This window comes from Numenius arquata, chromosome 1, assembly GCF_964106895.1.
Source record: "Numenius arquata chromosome 1, bNumArq3.hap1.1, whole genome shotgun sequence".
Classification (NCBI taxonomy): Eukaryota; Metazoa; Chordata; class Aves; order Charadriiformes; family Scolopacidae; genus Numenius; species Numenius arquata.
The window spans coordinates 62,859,103-62,875,922 of record NC_133576.1 but is presented as its reverse complement, the minus strand read 5'-3'; the positions used below and the strand labels follow the sequence as shown (position 1 = coordinate 62,875,922).

General features: G+C 38.4%; 1 protein-coding gene across 1 annotated transcript in view; it reads right to left on the bottom strand.

The window, feature by feature from the left end:
• PUDP (pseudouridine 5'-phosphatase) overlaps nt 1-16,820 on the bottom strand; it is a 73,579-nt gene that overhangs the window by 30,975 nt on the left and 25,784 nt on the right. Inside the window, exon 3 of the mRNA XM_074152683.1 lies at nt 2,273-2,502. Coding sequence (XP_074008784.1) covers nt 2,273-2,502 — 230 coding nt within the window. The remainder of the gene's footprint in view (nt 1-2,272; nt 2,503-16,820) is intronic.

The following is a 16,820-nucleotide window of genomic DNA, read 5'->3' as shown; positions in this document are numbered from 1 at the left end:
TGCATCTTACTGATTTTTAGGGTGCAATCCAAACCTGTAGCTCTGTCAGTTCACCGCTTGGGACTGCACACTGCAGATGCCAACACTACACTGGCCATGAATGTTTCAGATAGCTTCACATGTACTGTTTTGATTTTCTTCTTGGCAGTTCTGTGCTTGTGCTAAATTCCCACACTGACATTTGAGACTTTTGTAGATGTGACAAAAAAAAGTTCAGCTGAATTATCTGCTCTAAGGGAACTCTGAATGCTCTTAAACATCATATAAAGGAAAAACATGGGCTGAAACATTTATGCTCTTCTTCAAAGAAAATAGCTATATAAAAGTACCATCAATACTCTGAAATTTTGTCTAACGTGTCTTTAAAGTTTAAAATTATTAAGTGTAATACAGATGTTACTATTATCTTCAAATATTTTTTTCACTGTTTACCACAGTTAAGGTTACTTACTGCTGAATAAATAAAAATATCTACAACACAGTGTCACTGTTTTTTTTTTGTTGTTGTTGTTGTTTGGTTTTGATTTGGGTTTTTTTTTAAATGTTTTTGTTCTTTTTAATTATTATCACCTTGTGACTTTTCTGAAATAGAGCCAAATAAATTAAGAGCTCTGGGAAAGCTCTCCCTGTGGATATTACTATTAGGCTTCTCACATGAAGTAATAGTTTAATTTGTCATTAACACAGCTGACATTCAATTTCCTTACCTCTCCTTCAGATACAATACCAATTACGACCCAGCTTTATATAAATTCTCAAATTTTCTGCTCTTTTACATTCAGAATTACAGAATAGCTTACAGCCACACCTCTATCCAATTGAAAAGCATGCATTACACGTCTCATTTTGTTTCACAAAAAAGCACACTACACAACATTATAGGAATATACCCTGATTTTTTGTTCCCTAGACATATAGTTAAGCAAGAAAGAATAATTTTATATGAAAGCAACATTAAGCTGTGATTTAAGCTTGTTTTCAACTCCTCTCTTACTCCCTCCAAAACATCGGGCTGCTTCCCAATATTTGCTTTCAGCTGCGTATTAATATGTTGAAAATTCATACCTACATTGACTCTAAGGTGAGATTTACAGCCCTATTGCTCAGATTCATCAGCATTTGGAACTTACCATACATCCAAGGCCTACTCACAAAAGTACCTAACATACCCATACAACCGCTATCTGTGTGAACATGGTTGTGTACATTCGGTGTACCTTTTCTGAACACCTAAGTCTCCAAATGAAGTTGATGCATATACGCAGAATGTCAACAGAACTTGCAACAGAATAAAAAAAAAACCCAAACCAAAACCAGTTTGGTTAACACTGTTCCTAGTATCCCATGCTGCATCAAACATTTCACTTTGTATTCCCAGGCAATGCAAATCCCATTTAGACTCTGGGTGAGAACTTGAAGTATGAAAGGCTGAAGAATCTTAACTAATCATTCTGTATGCACTTGTGTAACCATTTTTTCCTCAATAATCCTGCTGAGAAAACAGTCATCGCAGTCTAATCCACCTAAAGTTGTTCCTCAAAAATTAGTATGTAATACATTTTTCTGCAGTAATGGAACTCCAAAACTTCAGAATTTAGGCTCCACTCAGAATAGACAAGAAGTGAGAAAAATATTTTAAGGAGAAAGGCAATTTAAAATAAAAGCAAAGACGTTATTTTAACTAACTCTCAATCTCCCTACAGATTTCTATTTCAGAATCAAGTTTGTATATTTATACATATGAGAGAGAAACTAAGCACCTCTACTATTTGAAAAAGATTGCTCAAACTGATCAGTTTTAAATCAGACAAGAACTATGATCTTAGAGATTTAGAATGCCAGAGGAAAGAGATGGCTTAGGAAAAATATATGCCCTCTTTACAAAGAAGTATCTTTAACATTTAGACACTTAAGAAGTAAATCAGCCATGAATGTATGAAAAATAAACTGATCTATGTTTAAATAAATGTTTGAAAGCTTTGAGTAGTAAAGTTAAGATTGCAGATTTATGCATAGAGTGGAAAATCATTACACTTTCCTATTACTGCACACTACCATGTAGTAAATCAGAGCAATCTGCATTACAAACGTTATACGTAGCAGGGGAAAATCTCTCGCTTCAGCAGCATAAAATTCTTTGAAAACAGAGGTTGCTGAATTTATAATTAAATCTTAATCCAAGTATTTATCATGTTAAAATAATAATAATTCAAATATAGCCCAAACAGAAGATTCCTAACTTTTCAGTTAATTTGTTCCCTCCTCTTCTTACCTTCTCTGGAGGTGCAGGAGGGTGAAATCTCTTTGCACAGACTAGAAATGCATCAGGCTCTGGCTTGCCACTCTTCACCTCGGGGTCATCTCCCAACACAATATGATGAAAAAGACCAAAGAAGTCTTTGTGTCTGGCTGTTTTCATCTGAAATGTCACTTCAGCTGAGCTGGTGGCAACAGCTATGGGTATGTTGTGTTTGTGTAAATGACGGATCAGCTTATCAACCCCTGCAAGACAAATATACACATTTTATTTTTTATATATACACATATATGTAGGCATACGTATTAATATTTATACCTACTTACAATATATTTAACAGTATTTCAACAATGTTGTCATACTGAATATAACAACCTATTTTAACCAGTCAGCGTAGAAGAAAATTCTTGCTGTGTCTGAAACGTACCTTCTCCACACAAAAATCATGGAACATTCCTATATACTTGTTCTGTCACAAACAAATGACGTTTTTCTCAAAATATGCCAAAAATGAGTTCAACATCATTATGAAGTACACCCAGCCGAAGCTCATTAAGTAACATCCCCAATATTATGTATGTTTATTATTTCTCTGTAAGTGAGAGAAAAGCACACAGGGGAACATTTTGTTTTATACACAGAGCTATGTTCCTGGAGAAAAAAAATAATAAAATAAATCAAAGCCAAATAAATATACTCTTCTCACTGCACGGTATAGTTTTCATTTCTGAACCAGGTATCCAAGTAGCTAAAACCAGCCCCTAAGAGAGCTCAGTTTCTCTTTTTTGCAATTACTGAGGCAAGTAACACTGGCCAGAAGAGGGGAGCCGTCAGTCACAGTTGTTAATACCAGAGCTTTATCTATTGATGCTGTGAACCCAGAGTAATGAACACCTCAAGCCTAATGGGTGGAAACTTCAATCCGATCTAGTCTTCTAGGGAAGGTTAACGCAGGGAACAGTGAAAACACAGCAGTCTGTGTAAGAGGGAAACACACTTCATTATTCGGTGCAAGTTTTGAGTTTCCTCTTCAGAGGTTTCAATGCTCCTTTGCTGCAGCATTAGAAATGTTGGATGCCTTTTCCATACAAAACAGTTAGCAGTGTCCAATGGAGAACAAGAGTGGACATCCAGTCTTTACCAATTCACAAGAGAAAATCCCTCCATATCTGTAAAATCATTTCAGCTCTGCTTCTCGGCATGAAGCCAAACTGTGCTGGACAAAGGATATTAGTTTCAGGTAGATAAGCATCCAGTTGACTGGACGCTCTTTGACGGTTCTCTTTGAACCAACTTGAGAACGGTTCTTTGTTTTCAGCTTCCAACTGCATGAATTCTTACCCTACTATTCATGCCTGTCTATACTAATGTAATCTTATTCCTTTCCTCTTGTCATACTTATGGCTAGTCCCTGCTCCCTCAAAACACTCCTACTCCTCACAGCCATTTAATTCTTTCCTTTACCACCCCAGCATCTCCAATTTGCATTTCCCATGTGATCCAGCCTTTCTCCTCCATTTTCACAATTCTACAAACAACAACCTTATCTGCAATATATTTTTCCCAAGTATAGTCATATGCCCAACTTTGAGAAGTTATAATTACTACTGGTAATAAAGCGTGTAGATTAGTAAGTAGGTGCATTAGCTAACCCATGTATCTGGAAATATGACCTGTAGATGTGACCGTCCACAGATCTCTTCTCTATTGTCCAGAATCTATTCAACCAATTGATAACTGACATTTCCAGCTCCATGCTTGTATTTGAAGATAGCCTTTAAATACATGCACTTCTGTGATGCTAGATCCCAATTGGACAGAGATAACAGCCGTGTTATTCCTCCTCCAACGGCAAGGCATCAACCATTTAAAAGCTTTCCTATGCCCCCTTAAATGGTTATACTAACAACAAGCAAGTGCATTTTTCCCAAAATGATGATACTCTGTCCTCTCATTGAAATATGATGCTTTTTATTTTATTCCAGATACAGATTATATCTTCATATGTGAACAAGTGGAGCAAGTCCATATTGAATTAACTGAAGTATTAAAATCTTTTAATATAAATCAGTAGACTAAATGTCTCTTTTTAAATAAAATGCATTCATTCAAAGGAATTTATTCTAAAGAATCTGCAACATTTAGCAAGGCTAGCATACCATGTATGTAGTAATATAGAGAAGTCTAAAGATTACACAAGGAAGAAGAATTTTCCTATCTCCTATGCTCTTGCTATGATATAATTAGTTTTCTCTAAAGTTGCGGTCTTTTCAAATACCTAATTTTCTTCAGTCCCACTGCATCACAGCTTCTGTTCATCTGTCACAGACTATGTTTATTCTACAGTTCTATTGGAGTTAGCCAGCCACAGAAAAGCACTGTTGCAGAAAGGTTATTTCTTCAGGGTTCTCTCTTATATTCTCCCAGCATGTCATGATTTTGGTGTGTAAATGTGTGTGTGTGTGTTTACTTTTTATTTTTGGCTTCCCTTGCTACAAGGGAGCTAAAATGCAGCTGTCCCTAGTAGCTCCAGAGAGCAAAGATTTACATTATTCAGAAAATGCACTTTAATAAAAATATGCTGTTTAAAAATTATTATTTGCATATGTGTAAACATAGCAAGATAGATAAAATACAAGAGGAAAAATCAGCTGCATGGAAAAAAATTACATTGCATATGGAAAAATTGCTAGCATAACTTAACAAGCTCAAGATAGTATTTTCTTTCCAGGTTTGTTACTCTTTGTAAAAGCTATAGATCAACAAAATCCTTTTGTTTGCCTCAATTACCACCAGTATAGCTCTAAACACTTTGCCACCACATCAAATTACTGACACAATTATTATACTAATTCAGCACATAATTCTTCATTAGGAAAATAATACCTTTCATAGTATCTTTCTTGGGCTTTTTTTACAAAAAAGCAACAACAGAAAGGGAAGTGGGGAACTGCTTTAAAGATCTGTAAGAAACTTTCCCTGGCATATACTTTGTCATTATATCTCCTATAGCTACACACATTTTTCAATCAAATGAAGACTTCAGTTTCATCAAAAACAACCAATTAAAAACTCGATGTCTATGAAGAAGTATGGTGAAAATTCCTGTGAACTCACTAACTTCTAACTTACTTGTAGCTACCATGTAAGGGATTGAGGCCTATCCATCACAGACAGACCTATCCGCTAGGCTTCCTGGGACCATCTTCCACCTCCCCTACTGAAAGCTTAGCCACATTCAGCAAGTATTTTTTTTCTTTTTTTTTTCTTTTAGTATCTCTGATCAAAAACAAAAAATAAAGAAAGATCAAAAGAAATAAGGATCTCCGTTTTTCCAGCATAAGGATACACTCCTAATGTGATACAGATACAATAACAATCTTAGACAGTAAAACATAAATTCTTCAAGTAATCATAAAAAAAATCAGGAATAAATATCCCACATTGTTATGCTTTATTTCCAAATGTACTCTTTCATTTCAAATAATCAAAAAGGTAAATGCTGTTTCTTTCCTCTTTAAATATTAAATTTTAGAACAGACTCAGACTATATTCTAAATGTAATAGTTAAACGCCAGCGACTATCAGAAAGAAAAATAGGTGAAACGAATTGTCAGCTGAGTTTAGTTACAGAAGCTGAAAACAAGAAGGATCAATTTTAAGTATCAGCTACTTTAAAATCTGATTAATCACAAATGTCAAAGCTAACAACTTCATGGAAAAAAAAAGAAAACAAACTAAACGAACAGAAGCGTGTTATTTTTTCTGAGACCACAGATATATGTTAAAGGAAGAGATCAGCACTTTTGTTCTGAAAGTTGCAGAAAAAAAGCATAAAATATATATTTACTTTTTTTTAAAAAAAGGAAGTATTATTCCTCCATTAGACTCCAAATGTGGTGTTTGTTCTCTTTAGATTCAGCTGGAAACACAGTGACTAATATATTGGATCAACTGACAAACGAAAATTAAGACTTATACTGAACAACAAAACCCTTGGGCTAACTTGCATTTTCCTTTTCATTGACTAATACAAACATGTACAGCAAGAGTTCAGAAAACCAAATACTGCTATGCTAAAATGATCTAATGATAGTCCCTATCTAATTATTTACATGCTATTACAACACTGTTTTCTACATGATTTTTTTTCAGTTATCACATTTTATAATCAAATGGCATTATTATGAACTGAAAATTAACAAGATGTAACTCCTGAGAGCTAATTCAAATTGATGAAAAAAGAAGGGAATTTTTATTTTCCTTTTAGCTTTATACAAATGTGAGCTCTGTGTCATATGGAATACTTCAAAATGGTCAACATATACATTTTTGATATATTTTATTTGATATACTTTCAAATTTTCATACTACCCCTTTTCTTGTGTTTGTCTACCACTGAAAAGAACACTGTTCTTAACTTATATCACTTCTGGAACTTTAGATTCAGACCTATTTCTTGTGAAATGCCTCCAGACAAATAAGGAGATAATCATACCATCATAGAATGGTTTGGGTTGGAAGGGACCTTAAAGATCACCTAGTTCCAATGCCCCTGCCATGGGCCATAGACAGGGACACCTCCCGCTAGACCAGGTTGCTCAAAACCCCATATGGCCTGGCCTTGAACACTTCCAGGGATGGGGCATCCACAACTTCTCTGGGCAACCTGTTCCAGTGTCTCACCACCCTCACACTAAAGAATTTCTTCCTAGTATCTTACCTAAATCTACCCTCTTTCAGTTTAAAACCGTTACCACTATCGTCCTATCATTACACTCCCTGACAAAGAGTCCCTCCCCATCTTTCCTGTAGGCCTCCTTTAAGTACTGGAAGGCTGCTATAAGGCCTCCCCGGAGCTTTCTCTTCTCCAGGCTGAACAGCCCCAACTCTCTCAGCCAGTCTTCATAGGAGAGGTGCTTCAGCCATCTGATCATCTTTGTGGCCTTCCTCTGGACTTGCTTCAACAGGTCCATGTCCTTCTTATGTTGCGGGCCCCAGAGCTGGATGCAGTACTCCAGGTGGGGTCCCACAGAAGAGGAGCAGAGGGGCAGAATCAACTCCCTTGACCTGCTGATCATGCTTTGATGCAGCCCAGGATATGGCTGGCTTCTGGACTGCAAGCACACATTGCCAGGACATGTTGTGCTTCTCATCCACCAGTATCCCTAAGCCCTTCTCAGCAGGGCTGCTCTCAATCCATTCTCCACCCAGCCTGCATTTCTGCTTGGGATTGCCCCAAGCCAGGTGCAGGACCTTGCACTTGGCCTTGTTGAACTTCAGGAGGTTTGCACAGGCCAACCTCTCAAGCCTGTCCAGGTCCCTCTGGATGGCAACCCTCCCCTCCAGCATGTTGACCGCTCCACACAGCTTGGTGTTTTCTTCAGACTTACAGAGGGTGCACTCACTCCCATTGTCCATGTCACCAACAAAGTTGTTAAGCAGCACGGGTCCTGATAGTAACTTAGTAACTTCATCTGCCATTTCCCTCAGGACCCGTGGAGGCATCTCATCAGGCCCCATGGACTTGTGCACCTTCAGGTTCTTCAGATGGTCTTGAACCTGTTCTTCTCCTACAGTGGGCGGTATCTCATTCTCCTTGTCCTTTTGTTTGCCTTCTGCGACTCGGGTGGCATGGCCAGAGTACTTGCCAGTGAAGACTTCTCTATATCCCGTATAACCAGGTCTCCCATTTCCTTCTGGAGAGGGCCCACATTTTCCCTGCTCCTCCTTGTATCACTGATGAAATATGAAGTTCTTCTATTTTTTTTCTAATGTAACTCTCCAATCAAACTTTTGTTTTACAAAGTATTTTTTATTTTTCTATTTTCCTAAAGTGAAGTTTCTATGAACATGTTACAGTAGACTATAAGAATGTTTTTCAAGATTCATAGATTCATAGATTGGTCCAGGCCGGAAGGGACCTCCAAAGGTCATCTAGTCCGACCTCCCCGCAGTCAGCAGGGACACCCCCAACTAGACCAGGTTGCCCAGGGCCTCGTCGAGCTTCACCTTGAATATCTCAAGGGAAGGGGCCTCAACCACCTCCCTGGGCAACCTGTTCCAGTGTTCCACCACCCTCATGGTAAAGAACTTTTTCCTAATATCCAATCTAAATCTCCCCTTCTCCAACTTAAAACCATTGCCCCTCATTCTGTCACTGCAGGCCTTTGTAAACAGACCCTCCCCAGCCTTCCTGTAGGCCCCCCTCAGGTACTGGAAGGCCGCTATGAGGTCTCCCCGGAGCCTCCTTTTCTCCAAGCTAAACAACCCCAGCTCCCTCAGTCTGTCCTCATAGGAGAGATGCTCCAGCCCCCTGATCATTTTGGTGGCCCTCCTCTGGACCTGCTCCATCAGGTCCATGTCCTTTCTATATTGAGGGCTCCAGACCTGCACACAGTACTCCAGGTGAGGTCTCACCAGAGCAAAGTGGCAGAATCACCTCTCTGGATCTGCTGGCAACACTTCTTTTGATGCAGCCCAGGATGTGATTGGCCTTTTGGGCTGCGAGAGCACATTGCCTGCTCATGTCCAGCTTCTCGTCCATCAGCACCCCCAAGTCCCTTTCCTCAGGGCTGCTTTCTAATACCTCATCCCCCAGTCTGTATTTATACTAAGGATTGTTTCTTCCCAGGTGCAGAATCCTGCACTTGCTTTTGTTGAACCTCATGAGGTTCAACTGGGCCCACCTCTCCAGCCTGTCCAGGTCCCTCTGAATGACATCCCGTCCCTCCGGTGTATCGACAACACCACACAGCTTGGTGTCATCTGCAAACTTGCTGATGGTGCTCTCAATCCCTCTGTCTATGTCTTTGATAAAAATGTTAAACAGTACTGGTCCCAGCACGGACCCTCGAGGGACACCACTTGTCACTGCTCTCCATCTGGACTTAAAGCCATTGAGTACCACCCTCTGGGTGCGACCATTCAGCCAATTCCTTATCCACCGAACCGTCCACCCATCAAATCCGTATCCCTCCAATTTGGCAAGCAGGATGTTGTGAGGAACCGTGTCAAAGGCCTTACAGAAGTCCAGATAGATTACATCCATAGGTCGCCTCTTGTCTACTGACCTAGTCACTTTATCATAGAAGGCCACTAGGTTAGTCAGGCAGGACTTGCCCCTAGTAAAGCCATGTTGGCTGTCCTGAATCATCCCCCTGTCTTCCATGTGCCCAAGCATGGCGTTCAGAAGGATCTGTTCCATGATCTTCCCAGGCACAGAGGTGAGGCTGACAGGTCGGTAGTTCCCAGGGTCCTCCTTTCTTCCCTTTTTAAAAATGGGTGTGATGTTTCCTTTCTTCCAGTCTCCAGGGACTTCACCTGACTGCCATGACTTTTCGAATATCATGGAAAGTGGCTTTGCAACTTCATCAGCCAGTTCCTTCAGGACTCTGGGATGGATTTCATCAGGTCCCATGGACTTGTATATCTTTAGATTCCTTAGGTGATCACGTACCATGTCTTCAGTTATAGTGGGATGGACTTTGTCACCTGGATCCTCAACTTGTGGGCCATCAACACAAGAGCTAGGAGGAGAGGGGTTGCCAGTGAAGACTGAGGCAAAAAAATTATTGAGAACTTCCGCCTTCTCCTCCTCCGTTGATACAAGTTCCCCATTGCTGCTCATTAGGGGGGGTACATTTTCTTTAACCTTCCTTTTCTGGTTAATGTACCTGTAGAAGCCTTTCTTGTTCTTCTTTATGTCCCTTGCCAAGTCCAATTCTAGCTGTGCCCTGGCCTCCCTGACCTCATCCCTACACAGCCGGGCAACATCCCTATACTCTTCCCAGGTTGCCTGTCCCTTCTTCCATTTCCTGTGTAGCCCCATCTTACCCCTTAGTTTGACCAGCAGGTCCCAGCTCAACCATGGTGGTTTCTTGCCTTCCTTACCCAATTTCCTACATGTTGGGATTGAGATCTTTTGTGCTCTATGGAGAGCATCCTTAAAGATCTGCCAGCTTTGTTTTGCTCCCTTGTCCCTAAGGGCAGTTTCCCATGGGGTCCTATTTACTAACTCCTTGAAGAGTTGGAAGTTTGCTTTCTTAAAATTTAGCATCCTGACGGTGTTCCTCTTGGACTTCAAACTTCTTAAGAGAGTGAACTGCACTAGAGCATGATCACTGCAGCCCAGACTGCCTTCAACAGACAGAAAAGAAAGCGATCTCCACCATAAACTGGGCAAATATATGAGATAGGGAAGAGGATTATTCATTCCGCTTCAGCACTGAAGCATAATTTCAGTTTCCTCTGTTCATGACTTGAATGATTTCTGGTGTTCATATTTCCACTTGCAGTCAATTCATTTGAAGGCACAACTATACCATCAGGAAGACAATTACACAGATCTGCCAGTACCTTAACCTGAAAATCCACTGTTTGATGGTCTTATAAGCATGGACAAAGTCCCACAGTCTTATGGCTTCAGGAACACAGCTGGCCCAGGCCTACACAGGCAGTCTCACTGTCTTTTCTATTCAATTCTAAAAAGATGAACATAAGCTATGTAAGAAAAAGCTCTTGAAAAATAAACAGAACTCCCCAAAGCCTTCTCTTAAGCAAAAACATACATACATTGTAAATAGGACCACAAAAAGTTAATAACCTAAAATTTACAAGGTAACTTTTATGAAAGTTAAGCTTCAAAATTACATTACAGGAGGTCCTATCTGGCTGAGAAGACCTCAAATAAACAAACAGTGGCATTTCCAGTGGCAAATCCTTTCATAAACATCACAGTGTACCATACCTCTCTTGCATTTCTTTAGTCCCTCCTTGGGTGCTACCTGTGTACTTATTACAGCTAATTTCTAATTAGTAGTATTTTCACCATTATGCAATCCCAGGAAGAGAAACAGGAAATCAGTGTGCAATAGAGAAGACAGTGTGCGTGTGTTATGTCTTTTTAAAAATTTGTTATTTGAAAGCTAACATGTTCTACTAGGAAGGACATTTAGCAGACACATCCCCATTTTTCCTACCCTCAAACAAAACCCAAACAGCTCACAGGAGTTTCAGTTCTGCACCAAACATCATAGACAATGCTCCTTTGTAGTTTCCAACTAATTTAGCTATGCTGTTAACCAATTTAAGAACATTTTGAGCAAGCTAGAACATAGAGCCATCATATACATTAGTAACTTATAAATTTTCCAAATCCGTGTTGTCTTTATTCAAACATTAATAGTGTCAGACTTCTAATAATCAGAGAAATAGTATATTGTAGGATTACTTTAGTTCAAGATAGCAAATAATGAAAAAAAAACCCAACAAAACAAATAAAACAGCATAAATACAACATATTTTTTATATTAATTAACTGCAAGCATCAAGTAATCAATGAAATCAGGTTATATTGTGGAGTTTCCATAGATTCTGTCAATTCTTTTTCAGATCAAGTGAAAGCTCAAGCTAAAGTATTACAGAAAGATAAAGGCTACATGTACAGAAATTATAAAAGCTTCAGATAGACTTAAAATTATTATCTTGTGTCTTACTCTTCATAGTTGCTTTTTTAGAAAGCAAACACATGCAAACTCTTAAAAAACCCCAAAATAGCAAAGGGGTATTTTAAAACTGATATGAAGATGACTTTCTATGCCCAAAAGCTTCTCCACAGTTCAGTTATCTTAATGAAAGATATTACTTCTTATTTAAAACCTTCTCTAATATAAGTCTCAAAGCATTATGATTATAGTAACAACATTACTGCTATCTACAACTGCTGTGTATCCTTTAACATAGTTTTGTGGACTACAGAGTTATTTAGGACATTTTACTTATTAAATTGTCTTATCCCCCTCCCCAGTTAGTTATCTGCTATCCAGTTAAATTCCCATGTTATTCTTATTTTTGTCTGTATTCTGTAATAACAATATGTAATTTGGTCTCCAGTTACTTCTAATTGTTGAAAAGATAGTAATTCTTCTTGCTTCAATAAGCTATAGAGGCCACTCTCATTTGACAATTTAATCTTGAGTACCACTAGTTACGTTTATTTTATTGTCAACTGCAATTATAAGCCAAAGGAATGGTTCTTTCTCTCACCTTTTTGATAAGAAACGTACTTCTGTGACAAATGGGGTGGGGTATTGAAACAAGCCACAAAGTCCTTTTTAATTGAGAAAAAAAAACATATTTCATGGGCAATCAAATCTTTTCTATGTATATTTTATTGTATCTATCTATGCTTGAGTTTTCTTGGACTTTTTGTTTTTTTAATCTGCAAAAAATATTTATTTTTGTTTTCCTTTTTGTATCATGTTTCACCAGTCTGTTAATCTACTACCTCTTTTACCATGTTTCCCATTTCCTTCACTGATGTGTGTATGTTTCGTTTCTCTTTCCCTGATATACTTCTAGAGCTCATCTACACTACGTAGCCCATGGTAATATAATTAAGCTTGATACATCTTGTAGCTGAGATGCAGCTGCAGAAGAAACAACATGGCTACAGGCTGTTTTAGAGAATACTATCTTGATCAACTGACTTTTTCCCTGTACACTGAAATTTTTGTTGGAAGAACTATACTGGTCACCAAGTGCTATCTTCGCATAGTTTGCATGCAAATTATGAGCTGTAATACAATTTCACACTCTTTTGGCAGTCTTTCAGCACTCCCTCTAAGAAGATCTTCACATACATCTATCATCACAGTGTTGATCCTCATTCACTGCTGTGTAGATACAGTTAGCTTTCTACTCATACTAACAGCATGAGAACAGAGGACACCTGACCTCTGGGGCACCAAAAATCAAGGCTCTTTAGATACTCATACTCAAGTCCACTTCATTTTGCTGTAACATTACACAAAACAAGCTGTCTGAGAACGTTCAGTGTGTATTCGGAAGAAAAGATTTACTGCTGAGAAAAAGACTAAGGGAAACCAAAGTGCTGCACGCATTGTTTAAATTAACTGTGTACATGCATTATGCATGTCCTGTATGAATTATATCCAGTTGTGCACAAATGGAAATCTTAAGGATAAATATAGCCTCTGTATGAAAAGACAGCTCCTCTTTTTCAAAATCATTTACAGTTCCTACACTGAATGTGATATCAGACCAAACTTAAAGCTCTTCAAGATTTTATCACTCCCTTTAATCAAAGAAAAGCTAATATTACCACCCAGAGCTTTGTCGAATTGATTAGATTTCTAGCCAATTCAGTAATAATTCTTTAAGTTCATAAAAGTGATTCTATGGCAAAAACCTCAGCAGCCTCTGAACTAAAAGGTGGGGTCTCACAACAGCAGAGTAGAGGGGCAAAGAAAAAAAAACAATAACCTCATGTAGGGCAAGAAGCAGCTGTCTGTTCACTTAAGTCACAAACTGATGAAAAAATATCTTTTATGTAGTTTGGTGTGCTACAGCAGTTGCAAGCCCATCAGCACAGTGCTATTCATTATCTACTCTTGCTCTCAATCCTGAAGTGAAGTCAGCATTGCTGCTGTGAAGGTGACAGCATGACAGAGGTGGGGCTCTCTACCACTTGGTGTAATTGCCATGAATCTGATGAGACTATGGAAACGTAACTCTCAGATCCACGTGGTTCTTTTTTGTTCTGAGATATTAAAAATGTTCCGAGATATTAAAATTGTCTGAGATATTAAAAATGCTATCTATAATGATATGTTATGCTTTCACTGAGCTACAAAAGTGGAGGTGTAAACTAATAAGCTACTTCCCAATTTGGAAAGTGTCCTGGTTTCTGCCAGGAAAGAGTTAATTTTCTTGCTAGTGATTGCTGTGAAAGGAATGTCGACAATACATATTGTTTTAGTTGTTGCTATGTAATTGGCTATTAATAAAGAAATCTATCTTCTCATCTTATTGCTCTCCAAAAAGTACCAGAGATTCTTCTGGTGGCAGACTCCCTGTTCGCTAGATCGATAATCTCATTTTGGTCTGGACATACCGACACATGCATGGCCATGGAAAAAATATAAGTTCTGAATTTTACACAATGCAGAATCTCTGTCAACTGTGTTGCTGACTTCCTGGTAAAAGCATTTTTGAGTTGCAATCCTTTAGGACTTAATGCAAAGGCCAAATATTTGAAATCAGCCAGACAGCATCATTCCAAGTTTGCAGCTAATTGACTGATCTCTAGGGGTTACAGGCTGACTGAGCCCAGCATGGACTCACTAGAGTTTCCTACCATTAAAAAAATAATAGCAAGGAAAAGAAAAGACAACATGGTAGGAAGTCTGTTTAACTGTTAAGGGCACAACATGAATCAAGAAAACAATAGCTAAGCAAACTAGACTGCTGGTTGAATGGAACTGTTCAAGAAAAAAATATATATGACTTTAGAGTGAGCTTCCATTCGAACTTGAACAGCTTTTCTTTCTTCTTTTCTTGTGATTCTGACTGGCTTCATTTGATACTAAAACTGAGCTATGAAATTACCTCCTCATGTCTGCAAGAGACAGTCAGCTATACTTGAACTGGAAAATAGTTTGCACATCGCATTCTGCACTGGCTGAACAGGAGCTGCAACAAAGAAAGCCCAGCTATCATGGAAAATGTCTGAAAAAGGTATGCACAACCACACAACCCTTAAGGACCTGTGCGTTGTGGTGATGATGAGCCAAAATAAGAGGCTGCTACGGCATTAATTTCATAACCCTGACATGATTATATTAACTGTTGGCAGCTGTGTAACTTGGCATTAGGTTTTCCTGGCTCTGTGTATATTCTGGGTTTATGTTATGCAAAACCATATACGTGTATAGATAAACATACATATGCATGGTTTTCTTCTGCTCCACTTGTCACTCCCCATTCTTCTGATGATCTACTTCCCTGCAACGTAGTACTGCATTTGCAGAAACAGAAAGCCTACTATGTTACTCTTGCAGATAACAATGTCTGTACTCTGACAGAAATACTTAGAAAAGCAGCACAAGTGGCAGCCCTGTCATTTTGTCAGCATTGTCTTTGGATTAATGTTTTTTTCCACTGAATAAAAACTAGTGTCCCATAAGATTCTTTCAGAACTAAAAATAAATCTAACTCCGAAAACCTCTCAAACAGTTATCAGAAAATTTCACCTTAGAAATGGATATATCCTCTCCATAGATGAAATCCTTATTTTGACCACAGTCTGATGTATTGAAGCTTGTCTGTTGGTTCAGCCATACTGAAATAGTCAAAATTCTGTCTTCAACCACTAATGCCTCAGAATTGTTGAACATTAAGTGGCATGGCTGTGATATAGCCTGTTAGCGAAAGAACTGCTTTGTCGATTGTATATTCATAGAACTTCCACACCATCCTTAACCATCACTGATAAACCTGTCAATTACTTGATTTGAGAATTAGAAGAGTTATCATCTTTGGCACAAACGTGCATAGCTCATTGTATGTCCAGAAACAAGTACTGCTTTGCTCGAGTCACTTCTTCAAACATCATTAGTCATCATTTAGCACTGCTCTCCACCAAACCAAATTTGAACATTGCTTTTTGGAAAACCTGTAGAAATTGATTGAAAAATAAAATGTCACCTGCCTATTAACTGACAAAAGATGGCCAGAGACTCAGCATATAAGAGTCATCTTACACCATTAATTACTATGACAATTAACTTTCACTTTCCTGTATTTACCTTATTATCTCAAGGATCAGTGTAGTCAGCGAACATTGTAAATTCAAAATGTCACCACAGTCTTATATTTTACACAAGACCTGCATGAAGTCCATTCTTAATTAAAGAACATTAAGAGGCTGTAGAATAAATCCACAAGGATTACATTAATAAATATCCTCAGAAGATACAAAAGGACAGAAGGAAAAAAAGCATCAGATAAAAAAATCTGGTTATCAGATTGACGAACATGTCAGTCCTTAAAGAAACATCTGGAGCCACTTCTTTCTAGGTTATTAGCTGACGTTAACCTTGCCATTCTTGGCAACTCAACTTGTCTCTCATATGCTGCTACCAAGTAAAGTACAGATCCCATTACTTCAGTGGCCAAGGCTGCCTTTGCTCCCAACAATGGCCAGTGAGCAGAAAGTATTTAAGTTCATTCACATCAATTCTGCTTTAGAAAATAGCCTAAAGAAAGTTATCATATGTATTTAGTTGAACTGAAAAGGTAATCAGTTGAACAATTCTGGTGATGTTAAAAATGTTTACTTGCTTGTCCCAGTAAGAATTTTGTTTGTTTCATCTATAATAGCCCAGCTTCAGCAAGCCAAAAATTCACTTTTTGAAGGCAGGAAAACACAAAACTTTATGTTTTCTTCATCTAATCTGTTCCATCACCTCTCTGCGACTCTGTTCAAGCCAGCTCAACCACATTGTAACAACCCTCAGCAGGCATAGAATATCCACTTAATGGCATCAACCTGTCCCGTTAACATTCTCTGTGCATCCTAACAATGCACCCAGTCTCTCCATCTGGCATCTCCTAAACTCAGACTATGGTTTTTTTTGTTTGTCTTGCCAAAGATACAGCTGCAAAGGTAGTCCCAGAAGTTTAAGATGAACAAATTAGAACACATCCTTCTATCTTGTTTTCCTGGTGACTTTAACCAGGCTTACAGTTTTAGGTGGAT